This window comes from Rana temporaria, chromosome 1 (genome assembly GCF_905171775.1).
Source record: "Rana temporaria chromosome 1, aRanTem1.1, whole genome shotgun sequence".
Classification (NCBI taxonomy): Eukaryota; Metazoa; Chordata; class Amphibia; order Anura; family Ranidae; genus Rana; species Rana temporaria.
This window is the reverse complement of record NC_053489.1, coordinates 477945826-477969742: the sequence shown is the minus strand read 5'-3', so window position 1 is coordinate 477969742 and position 23917 is coordinate 477945826. Positions and strand designations below refer to the sequence as shown.

At 44.8% G+C, this 23917-nt stretch overlaps 1 protein-coding gene across 1 annotated transcript in view; it reads right to left on the bottom strand.

The window, feature by feature from the left end:
* Window positions 1-23917, bottom strand: part of TBCK (TBC1 domain containing kinase) — a 361383-nt gene that overhangs the window by 230977 nt on the left and 106489 nt on the right. The window contains exons 12-14 of the mRNA XM_040329676.1: window positions 10976-11075; window positions 7776-7825; window positions 7197-7323 (exon numbers count right to left, since the gene is read on the bottom strand). Of these exons, the coding sequence (XP_040185610.1) occupies window positions 7197-7323; window positions 7776-7825; window positions 10976-11075 (277 nt within the window). The remainder of the gene's footprint in view (window positions 1-7196; window positions 7324-7775; window positions 7826-10975; window positions 11076-23917) is intronic.

Below are 23917 nucleotides of genomic sequence, written 5' to 3'. Positions count from 1 at the left end.
TTTTTCTATTTTGGATAGAGTAAGGGCAGAGCCCCACCTTGCCCCAAAGCACCCCCCCCCCCCCATGTTGAGGGCATTTCTTTTTCTTAATTTGTAATTTTTGTTTACATTTCTGCTGACACTGACAGCTGAGAAGTCGTCGTTTGCTAAAGTGTTACTAAACCTAGGAGCCTGCATTCAATATATCTGCTCTCTCAGATATGCACTTATTTTAGTAAATATAAACTGCTAAATACCTTTTCTCATCAGCAGTATATAGCAGTCTTGTGACTTCTTTCAGTGTCTAGTTAAAGTTTGTAGGAAGAGTTATCGTTCTCCTTCAACTGTCCTATGAGGCTGCAAGAGCCCTGACCCTCTGTCTGGACAGTGCCGATTGGCCCTGTGCTTCTCACATGCACCCTCCCAAAAACAAAAACAAAAACGCTCTAGCAATACACACCAGACTGAGCATGTGCAAATGTCTGTTCTATCAGGAGATGGATTGGGGACAGGGAAGACAGGATCAAACTGCCTTTTTACACAATGCACAAGATTAACCCCTTAGGTCCCACAGTGAGTATAACAAGCATGCTTTACTGCATATACAGACTGATATTACTGTTGTGGGTTTAGTAAGACCGTCTTCAGGACCGGCTCCATAACAACCAGCTATTCTTCACACAGAATTCGAATTGGTCGATAATTTCCAAATTCAAATAATTTCAAACATTTGGAATTCGTAAAAAATTAACAAACTAAATTAGACAAAACAAACCTAAACAAATTCCAAAACTAAACAAAATTAATAACATAACGAATCCATCTGAAAGCTAAACGAAACACATTTTACAGTTCTGCACATCTCTAATGCAGTATCTATAGTTCCGCACTGGACATGATTATGCCAAGGGGCAGTCTACCACAAGAGGGAGCGCTGCCTGCTGGGCAAGCAGAGAATCAGGTGTAATAAACTGCTTCTCCTCTTACCTAGACTAAAAAAAACAGTCAATCCTTTGCAGTGCCGGTGCCGCCCACCGCAAGAGTAATTGTTAATTTTCCCGGAGTTGGGCTTTAACTAAAGTTTGTGACTGTGATTATTCTTTTTTCTGAGCCAACCATACCAATAAATAAATGATACAGAAAAGGTCTTCATGTGCTAAAGGGACTCCTACAACTGCAGCAGAAAAATAATATACTCAGATTAAAGTATGTAACATTTTTTTTTGAATGAATAAAGACTCAGGAAGGGTGAAACACCTCTCTTGAAGAAGATGCTGCTCTGGGCTGCCTCCAGTGCTGGTCACATGTTTGGATGATAAGCACTTGTTTACATGATCTTTGCTGAAGGGGAATGTCAACCAAACTGAATGCGGATATTTTCTTCAGCAAAGTGCATAAATACTGACATATGTTAACATACATAACAGAAGAAAACCTGAAGCAGCAATTCCTTTAGAAAGGTAAGAATAGGTAGAATTTTATTTTAAAGGATACAGTAAGTTCACCTTTGGGAACATGTTCCACCTGCTTTTAGGGTGGAACATGTAACATGTTCCCAATGCTGCAGCCACTGCACCCACTTCCAGCATAAACCCTTGCGGGGGTCACGCCCCTTCCCGTCCCCCCATTGTCTTCTAGGAAACACACTTTTGATGGACTTGAAACTAAAATGAAAATGTTATGTTATGATTAGAACTATTAAAATGTTTCTCGGTTTATATTTCTTTAATTTTGGTTAATATTTCCATATTTCTTTTTATATATGCATATGTATGTATGAGAATGATCAATACTGCTTATTTTCCTTGATATCAGGAATCATATATGATGGTTTTTAAAATAATGAAGTCAGCATTGAAAATACAAGGAAAAGTTCAGTCTACATCTTCTCCTTCTGTTTTTCATCTTTGGAATGTGTGCTCCGGCCAATCCCCCTCATCCTGTCTTTACAGATCACAGAAGGAATTTGTGTCTCGTGACTTTGGAAGGAACTTTAAATCTTGTAACGAGAACTGTCTTGTGCTATGAAGAAGAACATGGAATAGGAAGCCATCCCTTATATGAACTGGCCAATGTGGGTTCCCTGCTAAGCACAGGGGTCGGGTAATAAGGGGGCTGGGATGAAAAAATTATATGGGTTGACCAATGAAAATGCATTTTGTGCTCGTGTGCTGATAATAAAGGCAACTGCCTAGACGGCAGCCATGCTCTCTTCTGTTGAAACGTTGGAAGGTGAGCATGTGGTCTGTTTTTTGATTGAATTTGTCTCACCCATAGTAATTTGAATCAGGCGGCAGGATGGGTTAGCCCTGAGATTGGATCAGGGAAATCAATTAATTAATGAGTCTCTATCACACTGGTCCCAGGAGACAGCGAGGACGTGCAGCACGACTTGCACATGCGCAGTAGGGAACCGGGAAGTGATTCCTGATTCCCTCACCGAGGATGGCGGCGGGGGCAGCCGAGAAATGAGCGTTTGCTCGGCTTCGGCTGCCGACATTGCGGGCACCCTGGACAGGTAAGTGTCCATTTATTAAAAGTCAGCAGCTGCAGTATTTGTAGCTGCTGGCTTTTAATATTTATTTTTTTAGGCGGATCTCCGCTTTAAATACTGATACATCAGTACATGGATTTTATGGCATTTAGTGAAGTTAAAGCAGTACTTTTGTTACTAGCTGATCTTGTCCCCATTACTGCCTTACAATGACTTGTTCTACATTGTGTGTCTGTGTGGAGGTGACCAACTCGGCAGAGGAGTAGGTCTTTGCTTCCTCATATCAGAGCTGTTTTTTGGTGACTGGGGATCTGATGACTGATGGAATAATAAATAGTGAGACAGTGGCAGGAGAGGAGTAAGAAGCACGGATTGACAGAATGAACAAGTAATGATCCGCCTCCTGAACCTCCGCTTGCTCAGCGGGGATCGTTCCGTTGATCCCTGCTGAGCTGGCGGATGACAGGGCGGTCCCCGCACACTGTGCAGGGACCGCCCTGTCTTTTCTCCACTTTCCCCTATGGGGGGATTGGATGAACACGGACCGTCTGTCAGTGTTCACCCGATCCGCCAGACAAATGGAAAAGTAGGTTTTTCCTGCGTCACACTTTGGTGGATCGGAGCAGGTCGGATGTCAGCGAGCATGTCACCGATGACATCCGCGGCTCCATAGAGGAGCAGGCAGCCCCCGTTCAGGTCCGCCTAAAAAACTGTCAGGCGGACCTAAACGGGCTGCCCGTGTGAAAGAGCCCTAAGGGTTCGTTCACACCAGACCTGTCGAGGTGTGATTTTCTGCACATGTGCTGGTGTCCAGAAAAACGTAGCTCAACAGATATGGTGTGAACAAGCCCTAATGCCTTGTACACACGATTGGAATTTCCGATGAAAAAAGTCAGATGGAATTTTTTCATCGGATATTCCGACCGTGTGTGTGTCCCATCTGAGTTTTTCCTTCGGAAATTCCGATGGACTTAGAAAGAGAACACGTTCTCTTTTTTCCGAAGGAAAAAAATTCTATCGGAAATTCCGTTCGTCTGTATGGAACTCAGACGGGGAAAAAAAAAAGAATGCTCAGAATCAAGTCAACGCATGCTCGGAAGCATTGAACATTTTTCTCGGCTCGTCTTAGTGTTGTATGTCACCGCGTTCTTGATGGTCGAAATTTTGTGTGACCGTGTGTATGCAAGGCAGCTTGAACAAAATTCCGTCTGAAAAATCCGTCTGAGTTTATCCCAACGGAAATTCCGATTGTGTGAACGGGGCATTAGAGTGAGGTTTGGTGATGCTACTGTGCAAAAGCTACCCTAAACCTTGTTATACTAGCAGTCAGAGGCAGCACTGCCTTCCCTATTGCAAATATACGGCTACAAGGCTGCAGGCACAGGAGGTGCACTTCTCTTTTAGGGAGAATATCAAGATAAAGGGTACATTTTTCAGGGTCAGGCATTTTTAGATAACAAATCTTCACCTGAAAGTAAACTTCCCTTTGTCACTTTTACCTACAGGTAAGCTTATAATAAAACTTGCCTGTAGGTAAAATCAATAATCTCGTAAACGTGCACGGTTTAGGAGATATTCACATATTATGCAGCCGGTGACTGCGCACAGCGCTCTGAATTGAGGGAACAGTCAACATATTGTTAATTCAAAAGATGTTATCGCGGTTTGCCTATTCAAATGGCCAGAGCCTGCGAACCCGGAAATATGACAGGCCGAAGGTGGGAAGCCCTGTCAGCAGTAACAGCGTGCCTCTGGAGGGCTTTATTTTACAGTTAAGTCTTTCATAAGGTGCTAGTATGCAATGGATACTAGCACATTATACCATTAACTTGCAGGGCGGGATTATACAATGCCGTGAAAAAGTATTTGCCCCCCTTTCTGATATTTTTTTTTTTATTTGAATATTTGTTCACCCAAAAAAAAATTTTTAACATTAGATTGAGGCTCATTTTGTCAAGGGGAATCAGGACGTTTTTTTAAAATCGAAGCAGTACTTACCTTTTTAGAGAGCGATCTTCTCCGCCTCTTCCGGGTATGGTCTTCGGGACTGGGCGTTCCTATTTAATTGACAGGCTTCTGACGGTCGCATACATCGCGTCACGAGTAGCCGAAAGAAGCTGAACGTCGGTGCGGCTCTATACGGCGCCTGCGCACCGTCGTTCAGCTACTTTTGGAAAATCGTGTATGCGACCGTCGGAAGCCTGTCAATCAAGTAGGAACGCCCAGTCCCGCAGCCCATACCCGGAAGCAGCGGAGAAGATGCATCTCTAAAACGGTAAGTACTGCTTCGATTGTAAAAAAAACACCCGATTCCCCTTGACAAAACGAGCCTCAATCTAATGTTAAAAAAAAAGTTTTTTGGGTGAACCTCCACTTTAAATGATTTAGATCAAACAAATTTTATTATTACACAAAGATAACCTGAGTAAATACAAAATGCAGTTTCATGGTTTCATTTTTTAAGGCAAAAAAGCTGTGCCTACCTGCCTGGCTTTATGTGAAAAAGTGTGAAATATTTTCACATTGCTGTGGAGCAATTTTTGCCCGCTCTTTGCAGAATTGTTTTAATTCAGCCAGCATGAACGGCTTGTGTAAGGTCATGATACACTATCTCAATTGGATTTAGGTCCAGTCTTTGACTAGGCCACTTCAAAACCTTAATTTTGCTTTGTTTGTACCATTTGAGGGGGACTTGCTGTTGTGTTTCGGATCATTGTCCTGCTGCATAACACAAGTGCACTTGAGCTTGAGGTCACAAACTGATGGCCATTCTCCTTTAGGATTTTCTGGTAGAGCTCAGAATTCATGGTTCCATCAATTATGGTAAGTCATCCAGGTCCTGAAGCTGCAAAGCAGCCCCCAACCATCACGCTATCACCACCATGTCTGACTGTTGGTATGAGGGTCTTGTTATGAAATGCTGTATTAGTTTTATGCCAGATGTAACGGGACACACACCTTCCAAAAAGTTTTATTTTTGTCTCATCAGTCCACAGAATATTTGCCTAAAAGTCTTTGGGATAATTAAGATGTTTTTTGGTAAATGTGAGATGAGCCTTTGTGTTCTTTTTGGTCAACAGTGGCTTTGGCCTTGGAACTCTCCCACGAATACCATTTTTGCCCAATCTGTAAAAGCGGTAACACCAAATTTAACACACCTGCTGCCCATTCACACCTGAGACCTTGTAACCCTAACGAGTCACATGACACAGGGGAGGAAAAATTGCTAATTGGCCCCAATTTGGACATTTTCACTTAGGGGTGTACTCACTTTTGTTGCCAGCGGTTTAGACATTAATGGCTGTGTGTTGAGTTATTTTAAAGGGACAGCAAATTTAGACTGTTAGGGCCCTTTCACACGGACGTGTCCGTGAATGGGCTCCGCTTTGCTCAGCGGGGATCGCTCCGCCGATCCCCTCTGAGCAGGTAGATGACGGGTCTGTCTCTGCACACTGTGCAGGGACCGACCTGTCAAGAGCGCCTCTCTCCCCTATGGGGGAAAAGATGAAGACGGACCGTAGAGTCCGCCTTCATCCGATCCGCCAGAAAGATGGAAAATAGGGTTATCTGTCACATTTTGGCAGATCGTATATCAGCGGACATGTCACCGCTGACATCCGTGGCTCCATAGAGGTGCATGGAGCGTCCGTTCAGGTTCACCTAAAAAACTGTGCGAAAGGGGCCTTATACAAGCTGTACACTCACTACTTTACATTGTAGCAAAGTGTCATTTCTTCAGTGTTGTCACATGAAAAGATGAATAAAATATTAACAAAAAATGTGAGGGTGTACTCACTTTTGTGATACTGTGTGTGTGTGTATACCGTATTTATCGGCGTATACCGCGCACTTTTTTGCCCTGAAAATCAGGGCAAAATCGTGGGTGCGCGGTATACGCTGATACCCGCTTTACCGCACCGAGTTTTGAATACTGCGCTGACATATACCGAGCGCAGTACACTCGGGTATAGTCGGGCAGTCTCGGCTCCTTCCGCGCTCACGTCCTGGATGTACAGGACGTCAGCGCGAGAGCAGCCGAGCATTGCCGACAATACACGAGTGTACTGCGCTCTGTATATGTCGGCGCAGTATTCAAACTCGGCACGGGAAACGAGCGTGGAGGACGCCGCAGAAGGATGCCGGACCCGATGAAGAGGACACCCGAAGCCGCAGACGGACGCCGGACCCGACGAAGAGAACACCCGAAGACGCAAAAAGGATGCCGGACCTGACGAAGAGGACACCCGAAGCCGCAGAAGGACGCCGGACCCGACGAGGCCGCCGATGGACGCCGCGCAAGACACCAAAACTGTAAGTACAAAAAAAACGTTTTTTCCACAGGATTGGGGGCACTTTTAGGGGTGCGCGGTATACACGGGAGCGCGTTATACCGCGATAAATACGGTAAATATATATATGATTTTTTTTATTAGGCTTTACTACCGCATTAAATGTTAAAAATGGCCTTGTTCCTTCATCTTTTTTTGACTTTGGTTCGGTCAGTAATGGGCAGTCAGGAATTGGGAGAGGCGGAGCCAAACTTGACATTTGTAAATGGCTTTAGATACCTACATCTCTGAAACTACTGATTGTTTTGACAAGCCTATACAAATTATTCATCGCCTGCTCAGTTTGAAGCGTCCTGCTTTGTGACAGGATTGCTTAGTATACCAGCTGTATGCAGAAACATTCTAAAATGAATAGAATACTGGGAAGTGCTTACCTTAAGAAGCCTGTCAAACAAGACGATCCTGTTGAGCTGATACTCTGTATCCCTCTCCCTGATAATGAGAGGAAGCGTGGAGGTAGAGAGCTCGGTATTACTACCAGAGTGAGGGATGTTTGATTGGCTGCAAAGTGATTAGAGAGACAAGAACAAATTACAAGCTAGTTGCATAAGTACGTATCCCATCTGGCGCAGACATGCTGTGCCTCGCTGCAGCGTAATGCCAATAACGGTCCTAACCTATCCCTGTCTGAATCATCTCACTCTCCGGGGTGTCGTTTATAAATAAAGATGATCGGTGTGACATTAACATATCACTGCACATTTTTTTTCGCTCAGCAGTTTATTCATATTCACTACTTTCCAGGTCACTCAAAGTGAGCGCCATATGTATTAAGTGGCATAAACGTATCAGTAATTTGATGAGCTCTCTCCCTGTGGGACTGATGCAAAGGTAAGAAAACATTGAAATGAACATATGTTCACGGTGAACTCGTGTCACTGCTCTTTTTACACACCTGATTTAATATCGTTCTAACAGTTACTGGATAAAAAAAAAAACAATGTCATACTCACTCTTCTCCCAGTAAGGGATAAAACGCTTCCCCAGGCACATCTTTTAATCTCTGAAGGATTGGAAAAAAAAAACACAGATCGCTAAAGCACAAACATCTGCATTTTAGAAAACAAAACATAAAGGAACCACATGTGCCAGTTTCCACAATACATTCATACGGAGATAAGACGTGTGGATAACATATGACAACAACCTATTATCTGTACGGTTAACAAATTGCAGAGAACCAACTGAGGCTATACCAAAAGAGATGCAAAAGTGGGCATCGTGTTTTCAGCTTTCATCACTTTCACACTTTAAATGACAATTGCGCGGTCAAGCAACACAGTACACAAATACATTTTTATTATTTTTTTTTTGCACAAATAGAGCTTTCTTTTGGTGGTATTTATTTACCAATAATGTTTTATTTTTTTTGGTAAACAAACAAAAAAAATCCCGATAATTTTGAAAAGAACCCTTGTGTTTTTCTTAATTTCTGTTATAAAATTATTAAATGTAGGCCAAACTGTATTCTGCTACATTTCTTTGGTGAAAAAAAAAACAAATAAGTGTATATTATCTAGTCTGTAGGAAAGTTGGGGTCCACAAATTATTGTATTTTTGGAAAAGAGACAGTCCAAGTCCAAAATGGAAAACCAAAGAAGTGTATCTAAACCTAGAGCTGCACGATTCTGGCTAAAATGAGAAGTGGATTTTTTTGCTTAGAAGATAGATCGCGATTCTCGCGGCGTAATATCATCTTTCACATTAACCACTTCAATACCAGGCACTTACGCACCTTTCTGCCCAAGCTAATTTTCAGCTTTCAGCGATGTCGCAATTTGAATGACACGCTACACTGTACCCAAACAATTTTTTTTATCATTTTGTTTCCACAAACAGAGCTTTCTTTTGGTTTTATTTTATCACCTCTGCGATTTTTTTTTTTTTGCGCAACAAATAAAAAAAAGACCGAAAATTTGGAAAAAAATTAAGTTTTTATTTTTTTCTGTAATTTTTTTTTGTAAATAAGTATGTTTTCTTCTTCAATTACGGGCACTGATATCGCTGCACTGATGGGCACTAAAAAAGGTGGCACTGATAAGCACCGATGAGGTGGCACTGATGGTGGTCACTGATAGGCGGCACTAATAGGTGGCGCTGGTATGCGGCACTGATGGGCACTCATAGGCGGCACTGATGGGTACTTATGGGTGGCACGGATGGGCACTGAGAGGTGGCACTGATGATACTGATGGTGGCATTGCTGGGCATCACTTGTTTTATATTTTTGACAGTCAGTGCCCATGTAGCCAGTCAGTGCCCATTTTTTAATATGTGGATGGCCATGAGGTACATACCTGGCCATCCATATGTTGCCATCTTCCCTGGTGGTCCTGGCGGCTTCCCTGGTGGTCCAGTGTGGGCGTCCGTGGGAGGGCTGTGCTGATAAACAATCAGCGTATACCCCCCCCCTGTCAGCCGATCGGCTCTCCTCTACTCGCTTCTGTCAGACACGAGTGAGGAAGAGCTGGTCAATGACTCTTCCTATTTACATCGTGATCAGCCGTGATTGGACACGGCTGATCACGTGGTAAAAAGCCTCCACCGGAGCTTTTACCGAAATCGGAGATGCAGGGTGTCAGACTGTCACCCCGCATCACCGATCGCCACATCCAGTCAGAATAACAGAACCACTTCCCGGATGTCAATCTGCTATTGACCGGGAGGGAAGTGGTTAAACAAAAAAACTGGGCTAACTTTACTGTTTTTTTTTTTTATTAATTGAAGTTTATTTTTTTCCCCAAAAATTGCGTTTGAAAGACCACTGTGAAAATACAGTGCGACATAAAATATTGCAACAATCGTCATTTTATTCCCTAGGGTCTCAGCTAAAAATATATATATAATGTTTGGGGGTTCCAAGTAATTTTGTAAGAAACAAGTGTCAGAAAAAGGTTTAGACTTTAAGTGAGAAGGGAGAAAGAAAGGCGCACCAGCCTCGTGTACTACCATTTGACAATTTATTAAATAAAAAATTATATTGAAAACTACTCACAAACAAATGGTGATAAAAAGCTTGTCACAAACGATGAAATAAAATACCCCTCGAACACACTCAGAAATGTAAGTGGGGGGGGGGTTCGAGGTACATCACTACTGGCTTACGCGTTTCGAGGCGTCAGGGGCCTCTTCCTCAGAGCCTTTTGTCACCATTGTTTGTGAGTAGTTTTCAATATCATTTTTTATCTAATAAATTGTCAAATGGTAGTACACGAGGCAGGTGCGCCTTTCTTTCTTTCTCCCTTCTTGTTTTCTGCCAGGATTTCCCCATCCATGAAGGGCAGCAAGACTTGTGTTACCACTGTTTTTGACATTCGAGGAAATCTGCATGCAGACTGTTGACTAAGTGTTGAACGTCCCACCCGTGAGCAGGAGTTTGTGTTCCGTTGTTTGTATTAGACTTTAAGTGGTTAAACTTACAGCATTTAAACACAGACAATGTTGTTAAAAACATGGCAGACTGCTTGGTTTGGCAGACTGCCAGAGTGAGCAGAGAAGTCTCTACACCAACATGAAAGAATCGGGAAACTCTGCAATAGAGATTGTGAGGGGGGTTGATTTTTTAACGATTAATTGTGCAGTTCTATCTAAACCCTAGAAGAAAATAGGAATACATTAACGCTTCTAAGTTTCTATATGTAGTGGCTAAATTTGCTTCCTTTTTTCAGGCGTGTTTTTCCTTTATTTTCACCTGGAGATCCAACCAGCAACACAATTCATGTCTTTGGGTGGCAACGCTTACTCACTGTACTGTATCAATGGAGAAGCAGCGCCGTCACCTTAGGGCAGGACTACAAAATAACTAACCCTCTCCTCTTCTACATAACATAGAAGGGAGGTCTTCTGTAATTCACAGAAGTGAACTAGGCAGGGCAGTTAACACAGCTTAAGAATTCAATGCAGCAAAGACAGAGTGCACAGTAAAAAATGTGGTGCATTTTTGGGACGATCAACAGGTTTTTTTGGGAGATTTTTTTTTTTTGCACGCAACACAAAATGTTTTCAGTGGAATTTTTAACTGAACAAAGAAAGCAAATAAGAGGTTAATTTTAGTGTGTACAAATACAATACAATAACTATACTTTGATTAGACAGTTGGAAAGATGTCAATGTCAAATGCTTATTTTACAAACCAACAGCATTCTGCTCTTACGTTTCGTAGTTGGCACAATGATAAAGTAACAGTTGTGTCATCTAGCAGGGAACTTCTGTCTCTACCTTGACCAAAACTTTCTCCATCTTCTAATAGGAGGCTAGAATAAAAATAAAAGACAAAATAATAAAAGACAAAACACTGTCTACAGCCAAATGGTATGCATGACCGCTTATCAAAAGGTGAGCCTGTAAATATTTTCAGCACTAACATTCTGAAGACCAGAAAGCTGTGGGAAAGAGAAACTGTCTGATGTTAAAGTGTTACTAAGCCCAGGACTCTGCATTCACTATATATGGCCTCCCACAGTACACAGAACATGGAAATGCAAATATTTTAGTAAATATAAACTGATAAATACCTTCTCATCAGCAGTATATAGCAGTCTTGTGACTTCTATCAGTGTCTGGTTAAAGCTTGTAGGAGGAGTTTTCATTTTTCTCTAATTGTCCTATGAGGCTGACAGACCCCTGACCCTCTTATCTGGACAGCGCTGATTGGCCCTGTGCGGATCACATGCACCCTCCCAAGAAAATAAAACTCTAGTAAAACACACCAAACTGAGCATATGCAGAGTGCCCCCAAGGCTTTGTACTACTGGGAGATGGATTGGGGACAGTGGAAGAAGGGGAGGATCAGAAAAGAGACAGCGTCAAAACAGCCTTTTTACACAATGCGGAGGATTAACCCCTTAGGTTCCACAGTGAGTAGAACAAGCATGCTTTACTGCATATACAGACTGGTTTATGCATTTACACTTAGCGAACACATGTGACCCAAAAAAGACTGACTGTTTCTTTACTGGACTTTTATAGTTTTATCTTCCCCAAAAAAGATCTCCCATGCCACACAATAACCCCTTATTCATGTCATCAGTGTTCAGCAGCACCTATATTTGTGAACAACTATTTTCAAGGATAAAGCACATGAAGGGCAATATTAGAACCAAAATATCTGATGAGAATTCACTTAGAATTGCTACTACATTCACTGAACCAGAATTTCAAACACAGTGTCAAATATAGCACTAGTTATATGTTGCCCTCTTTTACTTAAAAAAAAAAAAAAAAGTTTTATTACTCAGATAGGTACATTGGCCCGGATTCACAAAGCACTTGCGCCGATGTATCTCCAGATACGCCGCGTAAGTGCAAATATGCGCCGCCGTATCTATGCGCCGGGCCCACAGACTAAGATACGCCTAAAAACAGGCTTCATCCCACCGACGTAACTTGCCTATGCCGGCGTAGAGTGGGCGCATATTTACGCTGGACGCATTTGGCGCTCCCATTGATTTTCTATTCAAATTTGCAAATGAGGGAGATACGATGATTCACAAACGTACGTGCGCCTGACGCAGTGCGCGTAAAGTCATACGTCCGGCGTAAAGTTATGCCCCATAAAGGAGGTGTAACTCGGCAGCATCCATGCAAAGGGTTGCACCAGGGAACACAAGCCGTCGTATTTTACGTTGGACGTGAATATGGCTGAGCATAGGTTACGTTCACGCCGTAGGCAGTGATCCGATATATCTTAGGGAGTAGTTCCGACGTGATTCTGAGCATGCGCACTGGGATGCGTTCACGGGACGGCGCATGCGCCGTTCATTATACGTATCTGTCTGGTGCTCGGCCCATCATTTGCATGGGGTCACGCCTCATTTGCATGGCTCACGCCCACTTCCACCTACGCCGGCTTACGCCTAGGAAACCCAGTGCAGTTTTGGGAGCACTGGCTTTGTGAATTCAGTGCTTGCCTCTCTGCGCTGCGTCGGCGTAGCGTACACGAGATACGCTACGGCGGCATAAATGTGCGCCGCTGTCTGTGAATCCCGGCCATTATATGTATCATTGATCGTTAACATGTGATCTGCCCGACTTTTTCTGCTCATCAGCTATTCTTATTGTTAGTGTATTTTATGTGTGGCCCAAGCCAATTCCTCTTCTTCCAATGACCCCACAAAGGTCAAAAGGTTTGACACCCTTGCTTTAGAACTTCCATTACTGGAATCGTCAAGTAATGAATGCTCTCTTGCCTTTTCTCTTGCCAGTTACAATGCAGGCGCTTCTTTCCAATATGTAAATTGGATCATGCTGCCACACGAGTATACACTGAATTGTTATTTTTGATATCCAAAATTGATATTTGAATGATAGTTAATTATACATCTGATAAGTCATGCGGCACTGTGTATATAAACACATTTATTTTTACACCAAGATTCTGTAGTAGTGATGCCACACTGAAAGAATACTCCTGGTCAAACTTTTTAACTTTTTGAATACAGTTGGAAGAGGTCACAACAACCCTTGTCATGTTTTTACTGCTTTGGTCCCACTGGGGAGATTAATCCTTTCTGTTTTGTCCTGGTGTTTAACTGAGACAGAAAGTGATGGAAACTCCCAAATGTAGGGCCCCTTTCACGCAGGCTATCCGATCAGGTCTGCCTGTCACTTTTTCAGGTGGACCTAATCGGACCCTGTAATCTCCTCTATGAAGTGGCTGATGTCAGCCGACGCGTGTCCACTGGGACCCACCTTCATCCATTCCGATCCGGTCTGCCAAAAGCAGACGGATGGTGGATCTATTTTCCATCCGTCCGGCGGATCGGATGGAAATGGACAGGCTATACCATGGGTCTTCAAACTACGGCCCTCCAGTTGTTCAGGAACTACAATTCCCATCATGCCTAGTCATGTCTGTGAATGTCAGAGTTTTACAATGCCTCATGGGATGTGTAGTTCCACAACAGCTGGAGGGCCGTGGTTTGAGGATCCCTGGGCTATACGTTTCAATACGATTTCCCCATTGGGGAGAGCGGCACGGACAAGGACCTGTCATCCACCTGCTCAGTGGAGATCAGCGGAGGCGCCTGTGTGACATTTTTAACACTGCTGTAAGGAGCATGTTTTTTTCCCTGCCTCTAAACACCCCTGAATGTTAGTCTATGTATCCATGCACACATAGGTGTTTAGAGGCATTTAGAGTCAGAAAAAGCTCTTACAGTGTGTCCAGGAGCAGCAGCGTTTTGGCACAAAAAAAAAAACACTTGACACGTGTAAGCGCGTGTTAAGGTTAGGCGCGCTCAATAACTAATTTCATGGCCAGAATATTTAAATGAACTATTCTTAAAGGGGTTGTAAATGTTCGTTTTTTATTTTCTAAATAGGTTCCTTTAAGCTAGTGCATTGTTGGTTCACTCACCTTTTCCTTCCATTTCCCTTCTAAATGTTTTTTCTTTGTCTGAATTTCTCACTTCCTGTAAGCTTTCCCCCCATCATCCGAGCCGTTCTGGCTAGGGGTTAGTCAGCATGCTCACCCCCTCCCTTGGGACTACCATCAGGAGACGCTGAGAGGGCGAGCACGCTGACTAACCCCCAGCCAGAACGGCTCGGATGATGGGGACAAGCTTACTGAGGAGAAACAGGAAGTGAGAAATTCAGACATAGAAAAAGAAGGAAAATCAAAGGAAAAGGTAAGTGAACCAACAATGCACTAACTTAAAGGAACCTATTTAGAAAATAAAAACAAACCTTTACAACCCCTTTAAATGTGCATCAAGCAAATAAAAATCTGCAAAAGTATTAACTTTCCAAGATCATATTTTGTGTATAACTTTTTTTTTTTTTGCAACTTTGGGGGTCCTAGCCATGGTAATCTAAAAACACACACGAGCGATCCCTCAACAGCCTTTTCCTGACCAGAGTTCTAAAAGATGACAGCAGCTACAACATGATTAACGTATTCGCAATCAAGACTTGATATCCAACATTTTATTGGCAATAAAAACACAAATAAAACATCCATCAAATAAAGCATTCAAAACAAAGTATTTGCCTGAATTAGACACAGAAAAAAAAAAACAATGCAATCTGAAAAATATACATCTACGTTAAAATGAAAAACAAAACCAACGATTAAAGCGGGGGTTCCGCGGTCCGGACGTTTTTTTTTCTGTTAATTTAACTCTTGTAATGTTAACAAGCTTATACTCACATTTTTTATGTTGCTACTGCCCCACATTCTGAATCGGCATGAAATCTGTCTTTATAAAAATATCTTCAGGACTTTTCCATTTTGCTTGTGGGCAGCGTGAAGCCCACAAGCAAATACTTCCTGGAAGCGGAAATTTAAAATCCTGCGAGATTTCGTCTAGTGTCCTGGAAAGCATGACGCTGTACTCCCAGGAGACATAGCGAAAGACTCCCAGCAAACACTCGGGCACACAGAAAGGGGAGCGACATGCCCACTTCCGTGGGAGACAGACCCGGAAGTGTCTGCATCTTAACAGAGAGGTATTTAAATGCATGTAAAAATTTTGCATAGCGAAATGTTGATGAAGAAGATAAGATGTTATGGATAAGCTATACTTGATATTTAGAGTGAACCTCCGCTTTAAGTACATTCTGGATTTCATTTGCTATATGGTATTTCAGATGTTTTACATTTTTTGGCAACGCGATAAAACAAAACATCATAAAGTCAGCTTTAGGGAAACAGATCCTGTGTTACAAATGTGTAAAATACATGCTATAAATTGGATTAAGTATAATAGGAAAACTAAAACCGGTTATGCCAGGTTTCTGGGAGGCAGTACACGGTATCTGACTTGAATAACGGAAGCTGTTCTTGTGGTGTAATGCGAGTTGGATCACACTGAATCGCATGACAAGTGAAATAAAGGGATTTTTAATACAGCTTACCTGTAAAATCCTTTTCTTGGAGTACATCACGGGACACAGAGCGGCATATTCATTACTATGTGGGTTATATGGAGTACCTTCAGGTGATGGACACTGGCAATCTCAAACAGGAAGTGCCCCTCCCTATATAACCCCCTCCCATAGGAGGAGTACCTCAGTTTTGTAGCAAGCAGTATGCCTCCCAAAATGGTCCCCATAAGAGGGGTGGGAGCTCTGTGTCCCGTGATGTACTCCAAGAAAAGGATTTTACAGGTAAGCTGTATTAAAAATCCCTTTTTCTTTCTCGTACATCACGGGACACAGAGCGGCATATTCATTACTATGTGGGATGTCCCAAAGCAATGCTTACAATGAGGGGAGGGAGACATCTTCCCAAGACAAAAGGATTTAATTTAGAGATATACTTAAATCATAATAAATCCAACTTAGTTGAGAAAAAAATAATTTTAAATTTTACTCAAAAGGGAGCCCCCGGAATCCGAGGGTCTCAAACTGCAGCCCGCAGCACTGCCTGCCCAAAGGCTGTATCAGTATTCCTTCTTACGTCCAGCTGGTAGAACTTTGTAAACGTGTGGACAGAAGACCAGGTTGCCGCCTTGCAAACTTGAGCCATAGAGATCTGGTGGTGTGCTGCCCAGGAGGCGCCCATGGCCCTAGTAGAATGAGCCTTTAATGATAACGGAGGAGGCAACCCCTTCAAGCCGTAGGCCTGAGTGATTAACTGTTTAATCCACCTCGAGATGGTGGATTTTGCAGCTGCCTGCCCCTTTTTGGGCCCATCCGGTAAAATGAACAACACGTCTGTTTTCCGGATCTTCTCTGTAGCTTTAAGATAGGCCTTCATGGCCCTGACAATATCCAAGGTATGCAGCAACCCTTCCTTTCTGGAAGTAGGTTTAGGAAAGAAGGATGGTAATACCAAATCCTGGTTTAGATGAAAACTGGATATAACCTTTGGTAGGAAGGAAGGATGAGGGCGGAGAACGACCTTGTCCTTATGTAAAATAAGATATGGTTCCTTACAGGATAAGGCTGCCAGTTCCGATACTCTTCTGGCGGAAACTATGGCGACCAAAAATACTAACTTCCTTGTCAGTAAAACCAAAGGAATTTCAGCCAACGGCTCAAAAGGTTGTTTCTGTAAACTTGACAGAACAAGATTTAAATCCCACGGGCAAAGCGGGGATTTTACTGGAGGATTAATACGTAAGACCCCTTGAATGAAGGTCTTAACCAGCGAGTGGGTGGCCAGCGGCCGCTGAAACCACACTGACAAAGCTGAAATCTGTCCCTTGATTGTGCTTAATGCCAGTCCTTTATCCACTCCTAGCTGGAGAAAACTTAATACTCTATCGATGGTAAATTTGCGAGAAAGCCATCGCTTGGACTCACACCAGCCTACATAGGCCTTCCAGACCCTGTAATAAATCACCCTAGAGACCGGTTTCCTGGCTCTGATTAGGGTAGAGATTACTTTCTGAGACAGACCTCTACCCCTGAGAATCAGGGATTCAGCTTCCAGGCCGTCAAATTTAGATGCCGTAAGGCAGGGTGGAGGATCGGACCCTGCGATAGCAGGTCTGGCCGTAGAGGAAGAGTCCAAGGGTCTCCCACTACCATCTTCAGGATTAGTGAATACCATGCCCTTCTGGGCCATGCTGGAGCTACCAGGATAACTGGTATGTGCTCCACCCTGATCCTGCGCAGCAGGCGGGGTAGTAACTGGAGCGGGGGAAATGCATAAAGAAGTTTGAACTGATGCCAAGGGCAAACTAACGCATCGGTTCCGCAGGCCCTGGGATCCCTTGTGCGGGACATGAACCTGTCTAGCTTCTTGTTCAGTCTCGATGCCATGATATCCACGTCCGGCACTCCCCATTTCTGGCAGAGTGTCTGAAAGACCTGTGGATGCAGAGACCACTCCCCCGGCAACAGAGTCTGGCGACTTAAGAAGTCCGCCTGTAGGTTGTCCACTCCGGGAATGAATATAGCCGTTATGCAGGGCACATGGGCTTCTGCCCACAAGAAAATCAAGCTCACTTCTTTCTGAGCGGCTTGACTCTTGGTTCCCCCTTGGTGATTTATATATGCCACCGCCGTGGCATTGTCCGATTGTATTCTCACCGGGAACCCCTGTAGTTTGGACATCCAAGCTCTGAGGGCTAGTCGAGCAGCTCTGAGCTCCAAGATATTGATGGGCAACTGCTTCTCTGCCGCTGCCCAAGTGCCCTGGCGAGTGCAACCATCCAAAATTGCTCCCCAGCCCATTAGGCTGGCGTCTGTGGTTACTATCTTCCAGGTCACAGGACTGAAAGTCTTTCCCTTCAGGAGATTCTGAGGGTTTAACCACCAAGATAGACTTTGCCGCACTCTTGGTGAGAGTGGCAAAGGAATTTCTAAGGCCTGAGGCCTCTTGCTCCATGCTGACAGGATGGCTGCCTGCAGGATGCGAGTGTGGCTCTGAGCGTACGGAACCGCCTCGAATGTGGCCACCATCCTGCCTAGTAGTCGCATACATAGGCGAACAGTTGGCCTTTTCTTTCTTAGAACTATTTGTATTAGCTCTTTGATGGCCTTGACCTTTAATAGGGGTAGGAACACCTTCTGTTGTTCTGTATCCAATCTCATGCCGAGATATTCCAGCTGCCTTGTGGGCAGGAATGCTGACTTGTCTCGATTTAGGACCCAGCCGAACCTCTCGAGGTACTGAACCGTGAGGGCCACTGCTCGTTCCAGGCCAGGAGACGAGTGGTCTACGACCAAGAGGTCGTCCAGGTAAGCCAGGACCGTGACCCCTTGGGTCCTTAGATTGGCTAGGATTGGGGCTAGGACCTTCGTGAATACCCGGGGGCCGTAGCCAACCCGAAGGGGAGCGCCACAAATTGGAAATGACGCTGAGCCACCGCGAAGCGTAGAAATACTTGATGTGGCTGAAAAATTGGCACATGAAGGTAAGCATCCTTTATGTCTATGGACGCCATGAAGTCGTCCTTCTGGAGCACGGCGACAGCTGACCGAATAGTTTCAATCCGGAATGAGCGGACCCTTAGGTACGCATTTACTCCCTTTAAGTCCAAGATTGGCCTGACATCGCCGTTGGGCTTTGGGATGATAAACAGGTTGGAGTAGAACCCCAATCCCTGTTCCCGGACTGATACTTCTACTATCACCTTCTGGCATAGCAGATGATTCAATGCCGCCATCAATGCAGCTCTTTTCACAGGGTCGCCTGGTACTCTTGACTCCTGGTAATGAGGAGGAGGGAATTTTAGAAATTCTAGTTTGTAGCCCGTGGTCACGGAAGACCGTACCCAGCAGTCGGAAATGCTGGCTTCCCAAACCTCTGCAAAGAGACGCAGCCTTCCCCCCACCATCGTGGGTGGGGGCGCCCCTTCATAAGGCCGACTTGGGGGCTGGCTTTGCAGGCTTGCGGTACCACTGCTTCTTGCCCCCCGTGGCTTGGCCCTGCGGCTTATTGTTAAATCCTGATCTTGCAGGAGGCCGTCGATACTGTTTGGTATTAGAGGGCCCCTGCCCCGGGGAGGGCTGGCGCTTAAATGCGGGCCCTCGGGCCTTCTTCTTGACTGGCAAGAGAGTGCTTTTGCCGCTCGATATAGTCTGAATATATCTATCTAGATCTTCTCCGAAGAGACGTCCTCCATGGAAGGGAAACCCTACCAGGAGTTTTTTGCACGGGGGCTCAGCCTCCCAATTCTTCAACCATAAGAGCCTTCTCATATGGATTAGAAATAAGGATAAACGTGACGCCTGCTGGATGGAGTCCTTGATAGCATCCACCGTAAAGCGTATAGCCCTGGGTATATCTGAAAATTCCTCTGCCTGTTGGGCAGGGATAAGTTTAAGCATTTGCCTAGTTTTATCTGATAATGCTTGGGCAACTCCAATAGCAGCCACAGCGGGCTGAACTATCGCCCCTGCTGAAGTAAAGGAGGCCTTAAGTAATGTTTCCAAGCGTTTATCAACCGGATCCTTAAACACCTGTAAGTTTTCTACAGGGCAAGTTAAAGATCTGTTCACACAGGAGATGGCTGCGTCCACCGCCGGGGGCGCCCACCTTTTGGAGAATTTCTCCTCCATAGGATATAAAACAGAGAATTTTTTAGGTGGTAAAAAGACTCTATCTGGCTTGATCCAATCCTGAAATATGACATCCTCGAGTAGAGGATGGACCGGAAAAACTGCGTTGCTTTGAGGCGCTCTTAATGAGCCTAAAGCTGAAACCGCCGATACTTGAGGTTCTGGTATGGGTAACTTAAATGCCTCATGGACCATGTCTGTTAAAGCTTGAACCCACAAACTTTCCCCTTGGGAGGTTGAACTAGACTCCTCAGTATCCGGATCCTCGATCTCTGAACCACCCTGGTCCAAAACGTCAGGATTATCCAATTCCCCTAGGGAAAGGATCTCTGAATCTGAGGGTTCCTGCTCGGGTGACGGAGACCTAGTCCGCTTTCTACCCGATATAGCCTTAGCTATTCTTTTTGCCATTCTTTTCTCTAGTTCTCCTAAAGAAACAGCAAGCACCCTCTCAGTGACAAAGCCGGGATTGGACTGAACTGGACCAGCCCCAGCACCAGATCCCCCAGGTCCCATCAGGGCGTGCCCCGATATGTCCTGTGGGGAGAGCAGCGGCATAGCCGTGTCTGAGCCCTCGGATTTTGCGGGGGAATCCCCACCCTTTGTACCCTCTGACCCAGAAGCCATGGTACAATACCGAGGTACACCTGCTATCACCCAGCCACAGACGTAGCTAAGGGGATCTGCCGGTTTGGGAACGATAGAGACTAACGCCCAAACTGAGATGGGAGATCAGAAGTTTTTTCCCTTTTTCTTCTTCTTTTCTTTTTTTTTTTTTTATATATCTTCTTTTTTATTTTTTTTGAAGAGGAAAAGAAAAATACTCTGTCTCCTAATAAGTATTGCCAATAGCCATCTGCTGAAAAAAGGAAAAAGAAACCTATCTGTAGGTTTGACAGTCTATTCCTTAGAAAAAGACTGTAATCTTTCCTTCCGCCACTGGGTGTCCTCAGCGAGCTCCGCTCTGCGTCCTCCTCCTCCCTAACTCAGGAAGACACTGAGCTTTTGGCAGCTACTGGAAGGGCCTCCCCTTCCTATATGTAAAATCGCCGCCCACAGGGATGCGCCCCCACCCCAGCCAATGGCGCGAAAAAACGTTCATATCTCGGGCGCGCGCGCCCGTCGGCGGGGGCCATCGCACATGGAGGAGGACGGAGCGGCGCAGCACCCAGGCAGGTAAGCCCTTAGGTAGGTCACAGACCTCCTCTTAGCATGGGAAACATGGCTCCTGTAATTCACAGAGATCCCACACCTAGCGCAGCAGACCCAGCTAAACAACACTTACCAGGGAGGACACCTATCACTGGGGGAAAAAGATTTGAATCATCCTGTCTCTGACCATAGACATAGTGATTCCTTGCCAATGCAGAGCATACCCAGGCATGACCCCCTGTGCACCCCCCTCCAGGGAATCTGCTAAGAACCAAGTTCCGCAGGCTCCCCAATACTTACCTGCTCCATGCCGCAGGACTTTTGCACAGCAAGAGGTCCAATCTTCCCCCATCTCCGTGGGTGGCGTCTAGATCCTTCAGGCCCTGGGTTCCTATGAAGGAGCCACTGTCCTGGGCCCATATAGCACCCTGGCAAACAGGAGCTTTAGATACCCAAGGTTCTAAGTCCTGGGCCCAGGGTCCAGCTCTCTAAAAAGAGAAGCGTTATGGGCAAACCCCATGGCTTTGGGGTCCGGATACTGTCCACTTTAGCACTGAGGCCGTTGGACAGATCCGGTTAGCCTGCCTTGATCCCAAGGATGTGGAGGCAAAGCTAAACCATGACCAACACCTAAGACACTGGCGAAAAAACTGAGGTACTCCTCCTATGGGAGGGGGTTATATAGGGAGGGGCACTTCCTGTTTTAGATTGCCAGTGTCCATCACCTGAAGGTACTCCATATAACCCACATAGTAATGAATATGCCGCTCTGTGTCCCGTGATGTACGAGAAAGAAAACATCCGTTTCTATGGAGGCCGTTCACATACAGTGCATCTGGAAAGTATTCACAGCGCTTCACTTTTTCCACATTTTGTTATATTACAGCCTTTTTTAAAATGGATTACATTAATTTTCTTCTTCAAAATTCTACAAACATTACCCCGTAATGACAACATGAAAGAAGTTTTAAATCTTTGCATTTTTTTTTAAAATAAATCACATGTACATAAGTATCCACAGCCTTTGCTACGACATTCAAAATTTAGCTTTGGTGCAACCTGTTAGCACTGATCATCCTTCAGATGTTTCTACAACTCGATTGGAGTCCACCTGTGGTAAATTCAGTTGATTGGACATGATTTGGAAAGGCACACACCTGTCTATATAAGGTCCAACAGTTAACAGTGCATGTCAGAGCACAAACCAAGCCATGAAGTCCAAGGAATTGTCTGTAGATCTCCGAGACAGGATTGTATGGAGGCACAGATCTGAGGAAGGGTACTGAAAAATTTCTGCACCATTGAAGATCACAATGGCCTCCATCATCCGTATATGGAAGAAGTTTGGGACCACCAGGACACTTCTTAGTAAATTGAGCAATCCGGGGAGAAGGGCCTTAATCAGGGAGGTGACCAAGAACCTGATGGTCACTCTGACAGAGCTCCAGCATTTCTCTGTGTAGAGAGGAGAACTTTCCAGAAGAACAACCATCTCTGCAGCACTCCACCAATCAGGTCTGTATGGTTAAGTGGCCAGACGGAAGCCCCTCCTCAGTAAAAGGCACATGACAGCCCGTCTGGAGTTTGCCAAAAGGCACCTGAAGGACTCTCAGACCATGAAACAAAGATTGAACTCTTTTGCCTCAATTCTAAATGTTATGTCTGGAGAAAACCAGGCACCACTCATAACCTGCAGTGATTCTTACAGTGAACACCATCGCTACAGTGAAGCATAGTGGTGGCAGCATCATGCTGTGGGAATGTTTTTCAACAGCAGGAACTGGGAGACTAGTCAGGATTGAAGGAAAGATGAACGCAGCAATGTACAGAGACGTCCTTGGTGAAAACCTGCTCCAGAGCACTCTGGACCTCAGACTGGGCAAAGGTTTATCTTCCAACAGGACAACAACCCTAAACACACAGCCAACATAACAAAGGAGTGGTTATGGGACAACTCTGTGAATGTCCTTGAGTGGCCCAGCCAGAGCCCAGACTTGAACTCGCTTGAACATCTCTGGAGAGATCTGAAAATGGCTGTGCACTGACACTCCCCATCCAACCTGATAGAGCTTGAGGGGTCCTACAAAGAAGAATTGAAGAAACTGCCCAAAAATAGGTGTGCCAAGCTTGTAGCATTAAACTCAAAAAGACTTGAGGCTGTAATTGGTGCCAAAGGTGCTTCAACAAAGTATTGAGCAAAAAGGCTGTGAATACTTGCGTACATGTGATCTTTTATTTTTTTCATATAAATTTGCAAATATTTCAAACAAACTTCTTTCACATTATCATTATGGGTTAGGCCCCATACACACGATAGAATCCATCCGCAGATAAATCCCAGCAAATGGGTTTCTGCGGATAGATCCTATGGTGTGTACACGCCAGCGGATCTGTTTCCGCAGAGAAATCTCCTCTGGGATGGATTCCAGCAGATCGGATATTTGCTGACATGCACAACAAATCCATCTGCTGGAATCCATTCCAACGGATGGATCCGCTCGTCTGTACAGACTTACCGGATCCATCTGTCCAAAGGGATTCCCCGCACGCGTCGTAATGATTTGACGCATGCGTGGAATTCCTTATATGACAGCGTCGCGCCGTCGCCGCGTCATAATAGCGGCGACGGCGCAACACGTCATCGCCAGAGGATTTCAGCGCGGATTTCAATGCGATGGTGTGTACACGCCATCGCATAGAAATCTTCTGAAATCCTCGAGAGGATTTATCCGCGGATACGGTCCGCTGGACCGTATCTGCGGATAAATCCTCTCGTGTGTATTGGGCCTTATTGTTTGTAGAAGATTTTGAATTGAATCCATTTTGGAATAAGGCTGTACCATAATAAAAAGTGGAAAAAGTGAAGCGCTGTAAATACTTTCTGGATGCACCGTACATGCAGTGGGACTGTGACCCGGCTTTGAAAAGGGTCCTGTGCGTGTTTGGTGCGATGCAGTGGTCCATGAATGAACTCGCATGAAAACTGCAT